This window comes from Episyrphus balteatus, chromosome 1 (assembly GCF_945859705.1).
Source record: "Episyrphus balteatus chromosome 1, idEpiBalt1.1, whole genome shotgun sequence".
Taxonomy (NCBI): domain Eukaryota; kingdom Metazoa; phylum Arthropoda; class Insecta; order Diptera; family Syrphidae; genus Episyrphus; species Episyrphus balteatus.
Window position 1 is genome coordinate 134,999,300 of NC_079134.1, and position 19,444 is coordinate 135,018,743.

At 32.4% G+C, this 19,444-nt stretch overlaps 1 protein-coding gene across 5 annotated transcripts in view; it reads right to left on the minus strand.

Annotated features, from left to right (window-relative positions):
- The window catches only part of LOC129921451 (uncharacterized), a 144,556-nt gene that overhangs the window by 89,619 nt on the left and 35,493 nt on the right, over positions 1-19,444 (minus strand). For all 5 annotated transcript variants that reach the window (XR_008773526.1, XR_008773527.1, XM_056003282.1 and 2 more), the window contains exon 2: positions 16,731-17,303. Coding sequence is in view for 3 of the 5 variants with exons in the window: in XM_056003282.1 (XP_055859257.1) it covers positions 16,731-16,893 (163 nt within the window). In the remaining 2 variants the exon portion in view is untranslated. The remainder of the gene's footprint in view (positions 1-16,730; positions 17,304-19,444) is intronic.

Genomic DNA, 19,444 nt, shown 5'->3' on the forward strand with positions numbered 1-19,444 from the left:
TTAAAAGACCCTAAAGTGAAAGGAATAGACCTAATCAGTCACAAGTCACATTGGGAGAGCTGTCAACATGTTTTCCTGTGATATAAATCGCAAGATAAATTTAATAAAATGACAAAATCAACTGTAATAGGCTTAGACTTTTAATCTTTTTTTTAATTGCTTTTTTAAATTTCTTATTAAATAAGATTTAAAATTATGACTTAAATAGTTCAAAAAAGGTCACAAAAATAGGTATGAAAAAGTGAAATAAAATAATTTGTTTTAATAATAAAAGCTTTTGATAGTAAAGAAGACAATAAGATGATCACATAATAAGCTAGAGTTTAAAACACATTACAGGTTAAAGGTTCAATAAAGGAATTTCTATAACCAAAAAGTTTTTGTACCACAAATTGTTAATTAATAACTTCCACTCGTAGAAGAGTGTTCACAGCGTCCAACTTTTACTGTGTTTTATAAAAAAAAAAAATCAAATAAAATTATTAAATAATATTTGTCGTTCAATCTTCTCTAGCACTCATCTAATTGTTCTAAATCTGCTTTTTACCGAAAATAAGTTAATGATGCAGTTTCACTAATTTGAGGGTGCTCTTTCCGAATTTGAAAACCGTTTTTGTCAAAAAAATTTCGTTCCGCAGATAATAGAATTTAATGGAACATAGAACAATAAACACAGGGAAGTAGCCTTTTGAAAATGAGCCCGAATATCAGGGGCGTACACTCCCTTGGGGCAAGCGGGGCCCCCGACCGTACCCAGGGCCCCCATTGGGGACAATGCAGAGAAGAAACTGTTAGCATAAATTGAGTTACGAAGTAACAAGGGAGACAAATTATGTCATTCAGTGTAATGTATAATGCATTGGCAGCCACACAATATATGTATATTGATTTTAAAAAAAGTTACCCCAGGGGCCCCAAAAAAAAAATAAACTGCTTTTTTAAAAGAAAAATTATAATTTTATCTTAGGGCCCCAAAAATTATTACTTGAAAAATCTTTGCCACCACAAATAATACATTAGGGGCCCCAAAAAGAGCAAAAAAAATATTATTTGAGGATCTTCAAAAGTGGTTCAAAACAATCAAATGGAAAATTAAATATAAATTCAGGGGCCCCAACATAAATACATTAGGGCCCAAAATAAAAACATTACGTTATTGGTGGCATTCCGAATATAACTTCAGAACAGAGGCCCCAATACCTATTAATTCTTGGTTTTAACAAAATTATATTATATTTTAGGGGCCTCTAAGCACTTAATTTTGAGGCTCTAAAAATAATTTTTCAGGGGCCCCAAAATAAAAAAAATTATGTCTGATGATGGAAAATAAAATATGTATTTATTACTTCATAACAGAGGCCCCAAGAACTATCAATTCTAAGCTATTATTTTAGGGGTCTCTAGATATTTAATTTTAGGGGCCCCTAGTACAAGTGTTTACTACTGAGAGACATTTTAAGTAAGTATAGCAAAGTGCATTACGAAAATATTAAATCATTAAAATAAACCTAAAAAATAAGCCATACAAAAAAAACGTATACGTAGGTATAGGTACGTAATTTTTTTTGTAACTAAGGGGCCCCCAAATATCAAAGGGGCCCCAAAATTTAGTCTTACCCCAGGGCCCCGGCGACTCAACGTACGCCACTACCGAATATTCTTGATTGTTCTCCATATTTTGTTCTACGTCCACTTTTTATTTAAGGAAAAAACGTACTTGTATAGGAAGAAATTGTTCTATTACTATTTCCAATTTTGGGTTTTTAGTTTGAAAAAATATTTAAAAATAGTATGCACCTATTAATAAGGTAAACTTGTATATTTTATTCAAGAGAAAAGAACAAACTTTATAAAAAACATAACTTGAATGGCGAACGAGCAAAAAAATTGTCGCTTTAAACCAATTTGAAACTTAAAATTTGTGCATTGTAAAATTAGTTTTTTGTGACTTAGAACAATTTTGCTTTACGCCGACGATATGTATAACAATTGATGGGTAGTATTTGAAGGTCCCTAAAGAAAATGCACCGTTATCTTTTAAGCAAGGTAACAAGTGTTCCCGCAATGCAAAAAAACATTTTGCAAGTGATGCAAATTAACACTTTATACTGACAAGTGTGTTTTTTATCCTTAAACTCATAGAGTATATACCAGGAACCAGGTCATTCTTAGGTGAATTTTTAGAGCCAAAAAATCCATTCTTCAAAAGTGCATGAAACCAATTAGCCCCACTTCTTGCAGTATTTAGAGAAAATGGGAGGAACACCAAGTTCTAATATTTTTTCAATTTTGACGAACGCTTCAGGTAAAATTGGGGATGGGGTCAAAATATTGTAAACCCTAAATTCCGAAAATTTCAAAATCGAGAAAACCCACTAAAACACTTTTTATCAGCGTCTCATTTATTTCGACGGCTAGTGTAGATGACCGCTCGGGGTATGAAGTCAAAGTTTCTCTTAAATAACATTTTAGTACCATAGTAGTACCAAACGATGTAAATGGTTTGTTAGATGGTGTGCTACAACACATGTTTTGAGAAATTCAGCATATTTAATACTGCTAGTCTGTACTACTAATATATCACTCTGACTAAATATTGTTTACATGCTCTATGAAATATTTTATTTTTAACATTGCATTTTTCAAGAGTGTCATTTGAAGCGTTTGAGTGTCACACGATCGTGGCATTTCAGCAACGGTAATTGAGACTCGGAAAAATGTAGGTCCCTTCCATTTTGAAAACCAATTAAATTGTTTAATGTTTCCATTGTCGTTGTCGGTTTAATTTTTACTTAATTTTTAATTAAAAGTACTTAAATATACTAAACCGCTAAAGGATACCTTTCCTGTGAGTACAGTAAGATGTTGGACACAATAGCTTGGAAAGGCTTTTTTTTTATGATCTTCCAGAATCAAAGATACAAATTTTGTGTTTTTTCTTACTTCCATAAAATAGTGATTACAAATAGATCAACAACAGATGAGCTGCTTTTAATGTTTAGTTGAGCTCGTATAATAGTTTTGTACACTTTACTGACAATCACTTATGTAACTAGGCTTTTCCCTAGCAAACGATGGAACATGGAATGTAATGTCCTAAATACATCTCGACTAACATCCTGCTAATATTTCTAGTAATTTAACGAAATCGTATTAAAATGTTTTTGTACTAGATTTATGACATCAAAAAACATTTTTGATAATTTTGAAATGAAAATCTTGCCTAATTCTCCAATAAATAAATATTTCAGTTTTTGTGTGACATCTGCGCAATGAGAAACCTACAAAAAAAAAAATGTCATCGTCATCACATTTATTCCTTAACGAACATTAAACATGCTCGATTTAGCTTACAAGACTTTCGCATATCTGTCATCACAAAAAAACTAAAGCTTCAACACAAAAAACATGAAATTTTCACATGGTTATATGTTACGATATATTGCAATGCTGCCAATTTAAATAAAAAAAAAAGCTTCCATTAACTCAAAGTAAAATTTTTTTTGCTTTGCAATAAAAACCAACATCATAAATGATAAGAAACAGCGCACACTATATCACGTAGATCACGAACTAGATCAAAATATTAAATATCATCCAGACATCCAGCAGAGTTGCAGTAGTTATAGGTACCAGTACCATACCATACCAAGCACACAATGTGTCAACTACGAGTATTACTTGCACAACTTGTTCCGAAATAGTAAAAACCTTACACAGAAATTCTCCCATAGAAAAAAAACTACTCAAGTACACCACCATTATAGGGTCTTTATACATGAGAGTGAAAAACATTAAATCATATCAATATTTGCAATGCCTTCACAATCCCAAAGACATTAGTTTAAAATGGTGAGTTTTTGTAATGACTTTTTTTTCGCGGCGGCGATACATGTGTTTCATTAATTACGTGAGCTTATCTGCATTTTTTAAATGCAGGTCAGCTTAAGTCTGAAAAGCTAGCCAAACAAATCCCACACGACCTGATTTGTTTGATTGTAGTGTTTTATTATTTTTTTTTTTCTTATGACGATAGAAATGCAGTGGCAGTACTAACTTGCGAGCTACTATGGTACTGGATCTGGTTGTTGCAATAACCAGACTTTGGTGTGTGTTTGTCTGTCGATACCTAAAGTCTAGTTCCCACGGACGTTAAATCTTTTCGAATCTAGTCAATAACTAAAAGGTAGACCAAAACAAATAAAAAAAAAAAAAAAAAACGCGTTCCATTCAAATCTAGTTCAATTACACTATTTCCCAAATCACTTAAACGGTCACTGCGGGATTTTATTTATAAGCGACACTATAAGCTGGTTGGTGGTGTTATATTCTTGTATTTTGGTTTACAGTCAGGTACGGATTTAAGGGGGTGTTTTGGGTCCAATTTGGATCTCTGAGAATAGACATTAGCTTAAATTGCAGTTTGAAGACAGCGAAGACTAAAGAAAACGGTTTCTTATTTTTAACTTCCAAAAATAGTTCAATTTTCTTAAAGTTTTGTGAAAATGAACTTTTTTATGTTTCAAGCAAGCATACATTTTGTTTAACGGACATTTAGTCCATTGAAATGTTACATTAAAATTGCATTTTGGGTAGGACAAGATTTTTTTGTTTTGATCTGTAGGGGAGGTTAATGTGAGTATACAATCTAGTTTTCGGGGTTGAAAGCCCCCCCTCATTTGGCCGCCATCTTGGAAAAAGGGGTGTAAACTGTTTTTTATCGATATCTTGCGAACCGTAAGTCCCACAAAAATAAAATGCACGACTGGGTCGCACGAACTTGCTCTTAGAGTTCAAGTTGCTTAAATATTTAAGACTTTTTATATAGAAACTTGGGAAATGTAGGTACATAAAAAAAAAAAAACAAAACAAAACAAAAATTAATTTTTCAAAAAAATAAAACAATATCTGAAATCAAATCGCCCCACAAAACAAGTATGCAATTTTATTTGATATATTAAGGTGCATTTTTAGAAAAAAAATTTTCAAAATCGTTAGAGCCGTTTTTTAAAAAACTAATTTTTTATAAATAATTTTTTGAAAAAAAAGTTTAAAAATAAAACTGGTATGCCATTTTGTAGAAATAACTAATCAACATCTAAAAACAAAATTTCAAAAAAATTCAATGTCCCGTTTTCGAAAATTTGATTTTTCAAAAAAAAAATTTCAAAATTTTTTTAAAAATCCAAAAATTATTTTTTTCAAAATTTTATTTTTGGCTTATATTAAAATTGTATAAATGCTTTTGTATAAAAAATTTCGTTGAAATACAATAAGTAGTTTTGCAGAAAATCCGATTTGAAAAAAGTGGTCCTATGGCAGGTACCGTTAATAATGATTTTCAAAAAAAAATTTTTTCTTCAAAAGATAGATCTTGTTTAAAAACTAACATTTTAATTTTTTTAACAAAATCGTTGGAGCCGTTTTCGTGAAATTAAACTTTTCCGAAATTTTTGTATGACAGGTACCGTTATTTTTGGTCCAAAAAAATTAATTCCAAAAACCCCTCTGGAGAGTCTCCAAAAACTGCTACATAGCAAGTTTGAAGTCAATCGGTCCATCCGTTTAGGCTCTAGTTCCTTATACAGACAGACAGACAGACAGACAGACTGACAGACTGACAGACTGACAGACTGACAGACTGACAGACTGACAGACTGACAGACTGACAGACTGACAGACTGACAGACTGACAGACTGACAGACTGACAGACTGACAGACTGACAGACTGACAGACTGACAGACTGACAGACTGACAGACTGACAGACTGACAGACTGACAGACTGACAGACTGACAGACTGACAGACTGACAGACAGACGGACAGACGGACTTCCGGGACCCACTTTTTTCACATTGTCTATCATCGTAATGTCATGGAAAAATGTTATTTCAACTTTTTGAAGTTATACTTCTTATGGGAGGGTGAGTATGAAAATTTACTTTTTGACAAGAATGTCAAAGGGATTATGACGCGATCACCCTGGGTAGCAGGGCTGTCGTTTCACCTTTAGAGTAGGCAGTACTTTAGTATTTAAAAATGCAGTACGCCGCAGTACGGCAAACATAAAACACACAACACGTTGCAAGTTACATGTTTCATGTGGCAATTTGCATGTGGCAAGCTGCATGTGGCAAGTTGCGTGTGGCAAGTTGCCTGTGGGAAGTTGCATGTGGCAAGTTGCATGTGGCAAGTTGCGTGTGGTAAGTTGCATGTGGCAAGTTGCGTGTGGGAAGTGGCATGTGGTAATTTCCATGTGGCAAGTTGCCAGGGTTGCAAAAAGCGCACATTTCAGCTCAGCTCACAGCTCAGCTCAAATTTGAGCTAGCTCACTTTTGAGCTAGGTACCATAGCTCAGCTCATTTGAGCTGAGCTGAAAGTGAGCTGAGCTGAAAGTTAGCGCCCCCAACTTCCAACGCCTATATCTCGGAATTTTGAAGAAAATGAAAAAAAAAAAATGTTTGATGCCAAAAGGTAGCGGGGACTCTAACCTACATTTGGGTACAACTCTCATCCCTGTAGGTCCACGCGTTCTCAAACCCGGAGAACTTAAAAGTAAAAAAAAAATAGGCACGATTCTGAAAAAATAGGCATGATGTGGCGGTTTAACATGGAAGGCGATTTTTTAAAAATCTGACAATGTGCAAAGCGTGGGCCCATGAAACAAGCTATCATTTGGCATCGCTCCCAAAAATTGCTCTCAAGCGGTTTAGCTTCTAGGAGCGTTCAAAGATTCGGGGATTTTTCGAAAAAAAATTCTACCCCAACTTTCAAAGGCGATTTTCTCGGAATTTTGAAAAAAATCGAAAAACCGGATTATACCACTATCGGGTAGCTGAGAATATAAGCTTTCATATGGCACCACTCCCCTGTCTCTTGATCAAAGCGTTCGAACGCCTATATCGCGGAATTTTGAAGAAAATGAAAAAAAATTTTTGATGCAAAAAGCTAGCGGGGACTCTAACCTACATTTGGGTACAACTCCCATCCCTGTAGGTCCACGCGTTCTCAAACCGGGAGAACTTAAAAGTTAAAAAAAAAATAGGCACGATTCTGAAAAAATAGGCATGATGTGGCGGTTTAACATGGAAGGCGATTTTTTAAAAATCTGACAATGTGCAAAGCGTGGGCCCATGAAACAAGCTATCATTTGGCATCGCTCCCAAAAATTGCTCTCAAGCGGTTTAGCTTCTAGGAGCGTTCAAAGATTCGGGGATTTTTCGAAAAAAAATTCTACCCCAACTTTCAAAGGCGATTTTCTCGGAATTTTGAAAAAAATCGAAAAACCGGATTATACCACTATCGGGTAGCTGAGAATATAAGCTTTCATATGGCACCACTCCCCTATCTCTTGATCAAAGCGTTCGAACGCCTATATCGCGGAATTTTGAAGAAAATGAAAAAAATTTTTTGATGCCAAAAGGTAGCGGGGACTCTAACCTACATTTGGGTACAACTCCCATCCCCGTAGGTCCACGCGTTCTAAAACCGGGAGAACTTAAAAGTAAAAAAAAAATAAGCACGATTCTAAAAAAAAGGCATGATGTGGTGGTTTAACATGGAAGGCGATTTTTTAAAAATCTGATAATGTGCAAAGCGTAGGCCCATGACACAAGCTATCATTTGGCATCACTCCCCAAAAATTGCTCTCAAGCGGTTTAACTTCCAGGAACGTTCAAAGATTCGGGGATTTTTCGAAAAAAAAAAATTTACCCAAACTTTCAAACGCGATTTTCTCGGAATTTTTTTTATGATAAAAAAAGAAATATTTTACTAAAAAAATAGAAATATATTTACTATTAAAAAAACCAAGAAAAAAGATCACGAAAAATTATCTGTTTTATTTATAAAAATATCCATGTGTTAAAATAATTCCATTAATAACTCGAACCAAACATCTTAAGATTATGGTGTTTTATAAAAGTTTAAAATATCTTCATATTTCATTATACTTTCCAAATACAATTCAATGTATCCTCTCACCCATCACAGCTCAGCTCAGCTCACTTTACCTTAGCTCACCCAACAGCTCAGCTCACCGACACAGCTCAGCTCACCCAACAGCTCAGCTCAACCATCAGCTCAGCTCACTTTCAGATCAGCTCAAATGAGCTGAGCTATTGTACATAGCTCAAAAGTGAGCTAGCTCAAAATTTGAGCTGGGCTGTGAACTGAGCTCAGCTAACTTTTGAGCTTTGTAGCAACCCTGCAAGTTCCAGATTGCTACTACTAGTTCCAGGGGCGTACACTCCCTTGGGGCAAGCGGGGCAGTGCCCCGGGGCCCCCGACCGACCCTAAGGCCCCCACTGGAGACAATGCAGAGAAGGAAACTGTTAGCGTAAATTGAGTTACGAAGTAACCAGGGAGACAAATTATGTCATTTAGTGTAATGTATAATGCATTGGTAGCCACACAAATAAACTGCTTATTTAAAAGAAAAATTATAATTTTATCTTAGGGCCCCAAAAAATATTACTTGAAAAATCTTTGCCACCACAAATAATACAAAAATATTATTTGAGGATCCTCAAAAGTGGTTCAAAACAATCAAATGGAAAATTAAATATAATTCAGGGGCCCCAACATAAATACATCAGGGCCCAAAATAAAAACATTACGTTATTGGTGGCATTCCGAATATTACTTCAGAACATATTCCCCAATACCTATTAATTCTTGGCTCCAAAAAAATTATATTACCTATATTTTAGGGGCCTCTAAGCACTTAATTTTGAGGATCTAAAAATCATTTTTCAGAGGCCCCAAAATAAAAAAAAAATGTGTGATGATGGAAAATAAAATATGTATTTATTACTTCAGAACAGAGGCCCCAAGAACTATCAATTCTTAGCTAAAAATTTTTATTTTAGGGATCTCTAAATATTTAATTTTGGGGGCCCCTAGTACAAGTGTTTACTACTTTTATGAGAGACATTTTAAGTAAGTATAGCAAAGTGCATTACGAACATATTAAAACATTAAAATAAACCTAAAAATAAATAAGCCATACAAAAAAAAAACCTAATTTTTTTTTTTGTAACTAAGGGGCCCCCAAATATCAAAGGGGCCCCAAAATTTAGTCCCACCCCTGGGCCCCGGCGACTCAACGTACGCCACTGACTTGTTCTAAAGCACACACAATTCTCATAAAATTACCATATCGCACATTTTATGCGCAATTCATTTACTTTCGTTAAGCACATACCGTACGTTCTGAACCGCACAACATGAGTAAATTTCACAGAATAAATTGAAAACTACATGGACTCAAGGAGGATGAAAGAATTAATTTATTGTTCACTTGATAAAAATGTAAAAAAAACTAAGTGTGGATTAATTACTTCATAATAGAAATTAAAAATATCAAATGAAATTCATTTACATATACTGAATGAGAAGTATAACTTCAGTCGCGTGTACATGTGTACACACACTCTTTTTTTTTTTGTACGAATGCATAACTTGATATACAGGGTGTCCCAAAAGTAATGGATCAAACGAAATATCCTGATAGGCCAACTTTAGGGCTCTCAGAATTTGGTAACTTGTTCATCCCAAATCCTTACGGTTTTCAATTTAATGCAGTTTTTGTGAAATTTCGAAAAATCCCGACTTGGCAACAGTATTTTGCTTCCTCTGCCCATAATTGATTTTTGTTTTTTACAATTCTTTCACTAAAAAATTGCCTAATAATAAGAAATAACTAATTAATCAAAATATTTTTTATTTCATATGCCATTTTGCTGCAAATTAATTAACAGTTCCATGTTTTATAAAAACTCAATTTCTTACTTTTATTTAAGAGCATCATCCCGAAAGAAATTTGTATGGGGTGATCCTGGTTTATTATTTTAAAAACTTGCCGTGTTATTGCAGTTTTCAAAAATGTATAAAAGTCTCCAAAGTTGAAATTAGAACGAAAGATATTACAATTTGAATGCAACAAAACAGGGGTTTTCAGAGCAAAATAACAAACAAAAATCGAGTCTTTTATTCAAAAATAAATAAACAAACAACAGTCGAGAAAATGTGTTTTTTTTTCTTTGTTATTTTTCTCTGAAAAGCCCTGTTTTGTTGTATTCAAATTGTAATATCTTTCGTTCTAATTTCAACTTCATAAACTTTTTTACATTTTTGAAAACTGCAATAACACGGCAAGTTTTTAAAATAATAAACCAGTGTCACACCATACAAAATTTTTTCGGGATGATGCTCTTAAATAAAAGTAAGAAATTGAGTTTTTATAAAACATGGAACTGTTAATTAATTTGCAGCAAAATGGCATATGAAATAAAAAATATTTTGATTAATTAGTTATTTCTTATTATTAGGCAATTTTTTAGTGAAAGAATTGTAAAAAACAAAAATAAATTATGGGCAGAGGAAGCAAAATACTGTTGCCAAGTCGGGATTTTTCGAAATTTCACAAAAACTGCATTAAATCGAAAACGGTAAGGATTTGGGATGAACAAGTTACCAAATTCTGAGAGCCCTTAAGTTGGCCTATCAGCATATTTCGTTTGATCCATTACTTTTGGGACACCCTGTATAGTACCTATATCGCAAGTAAAAATGTCTAAAGCGATTCTGTAGATAATTTATTTTTCTACAATTTTGATTAAGGTACTTTTTTCTGTAAAATTGCAAATAAGAAAGTTATACTTGAAAATAAATGCACATTTTCAAGAAAAAATTCTTTGAAGGGCCATAGCTTTTTTTCTACAACTTTTATTGAAAAAATACTCATGACAGTTTTTGAAGATCATTTAATTTCCAACAATTTGATGTGCTCATTTTGCAGATTTCGTTTATATGAAGCTGCTGCAATGGTTTTACAGAAAAAAGGTAACAATTTATTTTCCTACTTTTATATGTTTATTTTATTTTTTTTAACTTCAATACAGACTGATTCAAAAGGATATGTAGGTTGGGTTGAAACAAGAAAAAAATCAAAGTACGGGGGGTCCTTTCCGTACCGTTTAGTCAGGCAATTTTCTAAAAAAAAAGTCTTACTTTTGAAAAAAAAATTACTAAATCAACGGTTACACCCATTTTAACGTGTTATATTTTTTTGTAAAGACAAAAAACCTTTTTTTTTATATTATTTTTAATTGAAAAATTTAACGACAAAAATATTTTGAACTAATTTTTTTTTCCAAATTTTATATATTTAAGTACTAATTAAGTTTTCAAAATTCAATGCTGTAATGTGTTTTCAAACGGTGCCGTGAAATAACGCCGAGCGAAATAACGCCGAATTCCAAAATTCGGCGTTATTTCACTTTACAAAAGCGAAATAACGCCGAATTTCAACATTCGGCCTTATTGCACTTTGTCAAAGTGAAATAACGCCGAGTTCCAACTGAGAAATAAGGCCGAATGTTAGAAAAGTGAGCATAAGAGCAGACGCAAGTTAACCGGTATGTTACCCTTTTTTTTATTTTCAAAGGCATATAAGGCCCAAATTTATTTGGGCACAATGGCTCCCATACTAATTTGGGACTTATGTCCATCCCATCGAGGTATAGGTTCAAAAAAAGTTTTGGCTCTTATATGCCTCTTAATTATTCATTAACCTAGATAAGTTTCAAGAGGTGATAAAAATGTGGCGCAGGGACATAAGACCCAAGGACATAACGCCCACTCTTTATTTTTGGGAGTTATGTTCCACTTGAGTGGGACGACATTTAATTTAAGAATTATATCCCACTTGAGTGAGACATCAGCCCAACATATTTTTTATTTAACTGGGACATAAGCCCCACACTTTTCGAAATATAAAATAATAATGTAGAATAACTTTTGTTCTATTTTATTCGCGTTTTGTTTCAGATTCTTTAAATGAAAAAGAAACTTTGAATACAACCAACCTCGCATGATAAGCGCGGGTCATTTTGAAAATTATATCGCAAATAGGGCGGTCACCACAATACAAAGATAAGAAACGAATAAATCCCACCTGTTTTAATTGGTGGAAGGCAAAGCGGAAAAAAATTTGCTTACATGAGAATCTATTTAATTTTCGGAACCCAAACGCGAAGCGGAAAAAATTTTGCCCACGGGAGAATCAATTTTGAGGTGTGAAAATAAAAATTCGCGCGAATTTTTATTTTCACACCTCAAAATTGATTCTCCCGTGGGCAAAATTTTTTCCGCTTCGCGTTTGGGTTCCGAAAATTAAATAGATTCTCATGTAAGCAAATTTTTTTCCGCTTCGCGTTTGCTAAGTTATAACACAAACATATCTTTGTTGTTGGTATACACATTAGGGTGGGTCAAAAAAATCGAAAATTTTTTTTTTGATTTGGTACTCCGAAAAATCGATTGCTAGACCCCTCTAGAATATACACACCAAATATGAGCTCTTTATATTAATGGGAAGGTCCTCCGCTTTGCAATTTTCCATTTTTACATCAAGCTTCTACTAAAAAAAAATATTTTTTTTATTAATTGACTTTTTAGCAAATTTCTTTTCAGATTCTTGTAGGAAATTGAACGCTCTACAAAAAAGGTCTTATACACTTTTTTCGTTTATCTAACCGTTGAATAGATATTTGAGGTAAAAAAATCGAGAAAATCTTTAAAAAATCGTTTTTTGGTCTTAATTTTGTAACAAACTGAAAAATTATAATCATCAAACGCGCAAGACATATTCTTGTTGGAAATTGACTGCTCCACAAAAAAGGTCTTATTAACTTTTTTCATTAATCTAACCATTCTAAAGATATTCGAGGTCAAAGTTAAAAAAAAATATAAAAACTTTTTATATTTAAAAAAAAATTCCAATTCACTGAAACTTCATAATTTTCAAATTAGCAAGATATATTCTTGTAGGGGCTTAAACGTTCTACAAAAAATTCCTTGGAATGAAATTGATTGCTTTAACCGTTTAGAAGATATTCGTATCCAAACCAATGCTCACTGATTTCAATAGTTTTCTTATGACCCGTATGCATTGTGATTTGGATACGAATATCTTCTAAACGGTTAAAGCAATCAATTTGATGCCAAGAAATTTTTTGTAGAACGTTTAAGCTCCTACAAGATTACGTCTTGCTAAATTGAAAATATTAAATTTTCAGTGAACTGGAAAATTTTTTAAAATATAAAATGTTTTCATAATTTTTTTTAACTTTGACCTCGAATATCTTTAGAATGGTTAGATTAATGAAAAAAGTTAATAAGACCTTTTTTGTGGAGCAATCATTTTCCAACAAGAATATGTCTTGCGCGTTTGATGATTATAATTTTTCAGTTTGTTACAAAATTAAGACCAAAAAACGATTTTTTAAAGATTTTCTCGATTTTTTTACCTCAAATATCTATTCAACGGTTAGATAAACGAAAAAAGTGTATAAGACCTTTTTTGTAGAGCGTTCAATTTCCTACAAGAATCTGAAAAGAAATTTGCTAAAAAGTCAATTAATAAAAAAAATATTTTTTTTTAGTAGAAGCTTGATGTAAAAATGGAAAATTGCAAAGCGGAGGACCTTCCCATTAATATAAAGAGCTCATATTTGGTGTGTATATTCTAGAGGGGTCTAGCAATCGAGTTTTCGGAGTACCAATTCAAAAAAAAGAATTTCGATTTTTTTGACCCACCCTAATACACATAAAAACAATAATAATACCCAGGACTTAGGCGTATAAACAGTGATGTATGTTTGGAGGCTGGGGACATGCTGTCCTGCTTTGGATACACTATTGGATAGGCGTATGTGCCAATAGGGTGGGACATAAGTGCAAAATCGAACTTTGTAACTATCCCAAATCCAGTTGGGAAATAATTTTATAACTTGTGAATTCTTCGTTAGTGAGACATAACGTCCATCTTTTATTTGTGGGTCTTATGTCCAACCTGAGTTTGACAATCAATTTGGAACTTATGTCTAACTCAAGTGGGACTTAAGTCCACAAATATAAAGTGGCTGTAATGTCCATGGGCTATGTCCCTTTGCCAAGAATATGGCATTTCAATACCAAAGTGACTACAGGTGGTTACATTGCAATTTTTCATAAGCTCCACTTAGCAGGATTTGCCTCACTGAAAAAGTGAAATAATGCCGAATCGGCGTTATTTCACTTTGTCATTGTGAAATAAGGCCGAATGTTGAAATTCGGCCTTATTTCGCTTTTGAAAATGAAATAACGCCCAATTTTGGAATTCGGCGTTATTTCGCTCGGCGTTATTTCACGGCACCTTTCAAACACAAACAGAAAACCGGATGCAAAAAAGTCTTGCCGTTTTCCAGAAATTAAAAATTGTAGAAAAAAAGCTTCAAAGAATTTTTCCTTGAAAATGTACATCTATTTCAAGTATAACTTTCTTATTTGCAATTTTACAGAAAAAAGTACCTTAATCCAAATTGTAAAGAAATAAATTATCTACAAAATCGCTTTAGACATTTTTTTTTTGTGGGACTTTCGGTTCGCAAGATATCGATAAAAAACACTTTACACCCCTTTTTCCAAGATGGCGGCCAAATGGGGGGGGGCTTTCAACCCCAAAAACTAGATTGTATACTCACATTAACCTCCCCTACAGATCAAAACAAAAAAATCTTGTCCTACCCAAAATGCAAGGTTCGGTCAAATTTTTGTAACATTTCAATGGACTAATTCCAAAGTAACGGAGAGGACATATTTACGCTTGTTATCCAGTTGACTTGGATGAAAAAGCAATCTGTTTTCTGAAAACTTGGTGAGTCGTTAGGGCGCATCATAAAGTTGGTGTCAAAGAAGTTTTTTCGAAAACCCAACCAACTGTTGCCAAGTTATTCACAATTAAAGAAGGTATGTGACTGTCTTTGTCTGTGAATATTTTCGTTACCTTTATTTAGTTTTTTTGGAAATCAACTTTATGATGAGCTCTAACGACTCACCAAGTTTCAAGAAAAATATTGCTTTCTCAGCCAAATAGACTACATAACAACCGTAAATATGTCCTCTCCTTTACTTTGGAATGGCCGTTAAAGTAAAATATGAATTTTTCGATTAAAATTTTTTTTTTTGTAAAATTACTTACCTAATCGTTTAAAAATTTTTTCTCAGAGAATTTTTAAAAGATTTCGATAAAAAATATATCGTTCCAACAATGGTGAAAACCTGTATTCTAGAAATTCTTGTGTTTTGTAGGACAAAGTTCTTCAACAGGTCTGTAAAAGCTCATAAACTGGTTTTGACAGTTTTTTTTCTACTAAGTTTTAATACACCAAGTACAAGTTTAAAAAAAAAGAAGTATTGAAATCTTCAAACCTAAAAAAAAGTTTGTTTTCGTCATTTTCTTCAATATTTTTGAGTTTATGTAAAATTATTTAGTTAGGATAAGTCGGAGTTTTTCATTATTGTCAATTTAATCTTTGCCATGAAAGGGCATTATTTCATTTTGACAAGGTAGATTTTGGATTAAAACAGTGCAGGCTACTTTAAAAATGCTTTGGTTTTGGGTTTGAAACCCTGAAGTTCATGCAGTCACTATTGCCAGTATTTTTTTAAAGTTTTGCAAAGTTTTCTTATAGAGTTACTGCGTCTAGGCTCTTTTACCAATAAGGCTCCACATGACCCAATAGATATAACCAAATTTAAAATACTTTTAGCTAGATCGGAGTCTGACATTGGGAGAGCTATTACTAGCGAAAGGCTGCTTGGCGAGCATGCAGTGACCAGACATGGACAATATCTCTTATCGTAACTACAAATCTCTGCTTCAGTCCAGTAAAATTACTCATTTTTAGATGGATAAAACATTTAATATAGACCCATTTTAAGAAGGTCCGTACAAATTTAAAGCTCGAAGATATTGAATGGAAGTTCCCAATCCGAAAGACTCGAAAAACTACTCTTTATAAAAACGATACTAAAGAAGTTATAGCAATATGCCAAGATGGATTTATCTGCATGGATTTTCATATAAAGTCACTAAATCAGGTTATGCTCCCCCTCCCAAACTATTATTTTCTTGTATCAACAATCTACACGCTCCAGCTTTTGTAGGACAATATTGGTGTTGGTCAGTCCGATAAAGTGAAAATTTGAAGGTTATTTTAACTAATTGAAGAGCGAAATTCACATTTAGGTAAATTTTTAGAATTCGACATCTTTATATCAGACAAACTTTGTCTTGAGAATAAGAAGAGATTCTTTCCCATGATGATTCCCCAAAGTAATTAATCTACGAACTTCTGATACTAATCATTTAAAGAGTTAAAGCCCAAACAGCAGTAGCTACTACTTGCTCATTTAACAATTCAGCCATGATTCCCATAAAAATAAAAAGACTGTAAAATAAGTTGTATTTACCAATCTGCAAACTTTGTTGCATGCAATAATATTCTCGTAAAAATCTCGTGTACATAAGAATTTGCTTTTGTGGTTGCTCCACTCGTATACAAAAATTGCGACTGATGTTAATATCTTACCACATTCCAAACTTGTCAGTTAAGTCACTGTAAAATACCTAAAATAAAAATTCCCCCTTTTGAAGAAAATTCTTTAGATCCACGCCTGAATTGAAACTTGTTTAATAGATTTATATAGATAAAGTTGGGAGGGCAATGGTCCAGGTTTTCTTTTTTTTAGGCTATTAATTTGCATTCTCGCTCCTAATTTCAAAGATTTTTCTCTTGTGGCAGAATCATAACCACTCCCAGATTTAAATCATTTTATAGATGCAGATATTTGTTTTTTTTTTTTTTTTTTTTGTAATGAATTAATTTATATAAAACTTACCCTTTGGCATTCCACATGGTCCTTTCGTTCGAGAATTATCTAAAAAATCCAAATCGTATTTTCGTGCAGGTGGATAAGTTAACGCGACGTGTGCATAAACAAAGTTGAATGCACATAGAAAGACAACGAGTATCGTTAAGAATTTTACTACTTGCCTATGCATGATTGCTATTATTGGCGGATTTTTTTTTTTATTATTTTTAAAATTTTTATTTTTTTATTTTTGTATCTGCTTTATAAGGATTGACGCAAAAAAAAAATTGAAAAATCAAAACACGCACTTTTAGACACTTCGCATTCAATCAACACAACATTTATATAAGCACTTTGAAGTTGACGATAGTGAAAATTAATAAAATAAAGGAAAAGATATCTACAGAAGATATAGAAAAATATATAAATGTGGTAGGTAATATTTTTTTTTTTCACAAAAACATTGCACTTAGAAACGAGTTAAGTAAGCATTTTGTTAGAATAGCACAACGATTAGCAACCGGACACGGCATTTTAGGTCCAAATTTGGAAGAAAATTGATTTGGGGCGTAGTTGGATGTGTTGATGTATATTTATTATCTGAAATAAAAAAAAAAGAAAATGAAAAATTTATTGATAAAAGATAAATGGCAAGGATTTTAAAATAAAGAATGAAAAAAGAAAAAAAAACAATAAGATCTTTTTATTGACAAGCAATTTTCGACTTTTAGGCTAGAATAGAGAAAAAACAGGAAAGTCATACATAGGTAAGGTACATAATTAAGTCGACAATAATAATGGCTAATTCATACAAAATATTCATGATCTAATTAATAGAATTAATTTTTTAGTTTATTCATTTAGGGTAACAAGAAAATTACGAGTCAGAAACGCCTAGAAATTTGACCAAAATCGCAAAAAAAAGAGGTTGTCTGTAAAGCCGGTTTACGGACGATGATTTTACGTGATAACGTCGTCAGAAAACAGGTTGTGTGCTTTTGTTTAAAATGAGTCAATTGAAGCGTTTACTTTTTTCAAACAATCATAATTTACAAGAAAAAGCTAAAAAAAAAAATACCTTTTTTATTTTCTCATTATATTATTTTTTTCTTTATTTTAAAAGCTTACAAAAAAAATTATGCAATTTAAAAGGCAAGTATTTCTTCTTGAGAATAAAACCATTTTTAAATTACAATGCGCAAAAAGTATAAAAATAATTTATTGAAAACAATCATTTTCATCAAAAAAAAGCAAAAAAAAACATGAATTTTTATCTTCTCACGTCATTAATTCCATTTTTTTCCCTAACAACCTATACAAAATTTTATACCATCTGAAAGCTTATTGTCTTAGCTCAAAATATATATATCGATAAGATCTATGAGACATCTACAAAAAGAGCTAGAATTTTTTCAACTCGAACAAATTTCATTGAAAAAGCAAAAAAAAAAGCATTTATTTTTATGTTCTCAGGCTATGGAATCAATTTTTTTGTTTGACAACCTATAAAAAATATATACCATGTGAAAGCTTATTATTTCACCTTTCATAAGACATATCGATCTCATTTCAAAGATTCCTACAAGAGAAGTTAGAATTTTTTAAAGTCAACCATGTCGAATTTCCAAACTGAGATTACGATACTTCCCACACTGGTGGCTGTTCGGGGGACAACTACGTAGCTTGTAGTTAGTCTATCGTTATGTGTGATATACCAAATGAAAGGTAATTGTATCAGGATGCTCATAAAAGTTCAATAAAATTTCTATCTGCTCTTGGTCAAAAGTTATAACCTATTGAATTCTAAAATTTTATTTTACCGTTATCTCAAAATTGTGTTTACGAAAATGATTGAAACTTCGCACACATTTAGGCGTAGTCATGGTCTATCATTATTCCATATACTTTATTCCTGTATCTATTAAAGAAAAAATGATAAAAATAAAAAACCATGAAAATCGGTTAAAAACGGTCAAAAAACGTGTTTTTTAAAAACTTGTTTCTTCCGTTATTCAGTCAAAACTCTTTAAACGATTCCAAGTTTTTGCACATGTATGCATAAGGCCAAAACCTACATGTCCTATAAGTTTGAGATTTTTCGAACCATCCAAAAAAAAAATAATTCCTATTTTCGTGACCTTATTTTTGAATACAAATTCAATCCTAAGTGGGCTTTAGGTCTGGTTTATAATTTGTTCTATCTTGTCTCCGACGTTTCGACCGTGTTTACAGTCTTCTTCAGGGAGAGTATTCTATCTTCTAATTTTAAGAATTTAATCTTAAAAATGTTAAGATTTTGTTTGTTTTTGTTGGTTTTTATTTTTAAATATTTTAAAACTTCATCGAAATTTCGATGATTTGAAAAGTCTTTTTTGAAGTTTTAAAATATTTAAAAATAAAAACCAACAAAAACAAACAAAACCTTACAGCAAAAAAATAAAATTTCAAATTCAAATGTGTGACAATTAGAGTTCATTATTCTACAATGTTTAAGTAGAAACACGTATTTCAAAATGGGTGGCCACCACGCCCCCTAGTCCTAGTACAATTTCTAAAATTTGAAAATTCGTTCCTGAGTTTAAAAATTTTCCGATCACCAAAACTGCTGTACACTGAGGGAAAAAACAACTTAAAATTAACGAAAACCACGCATTGATTCAATTATTTTTGAAAATGATTTTGCGTTGAAGACGAACATTTTAATGAGAACCAAAAACCATAAGAGTGCATCGAAATATTTT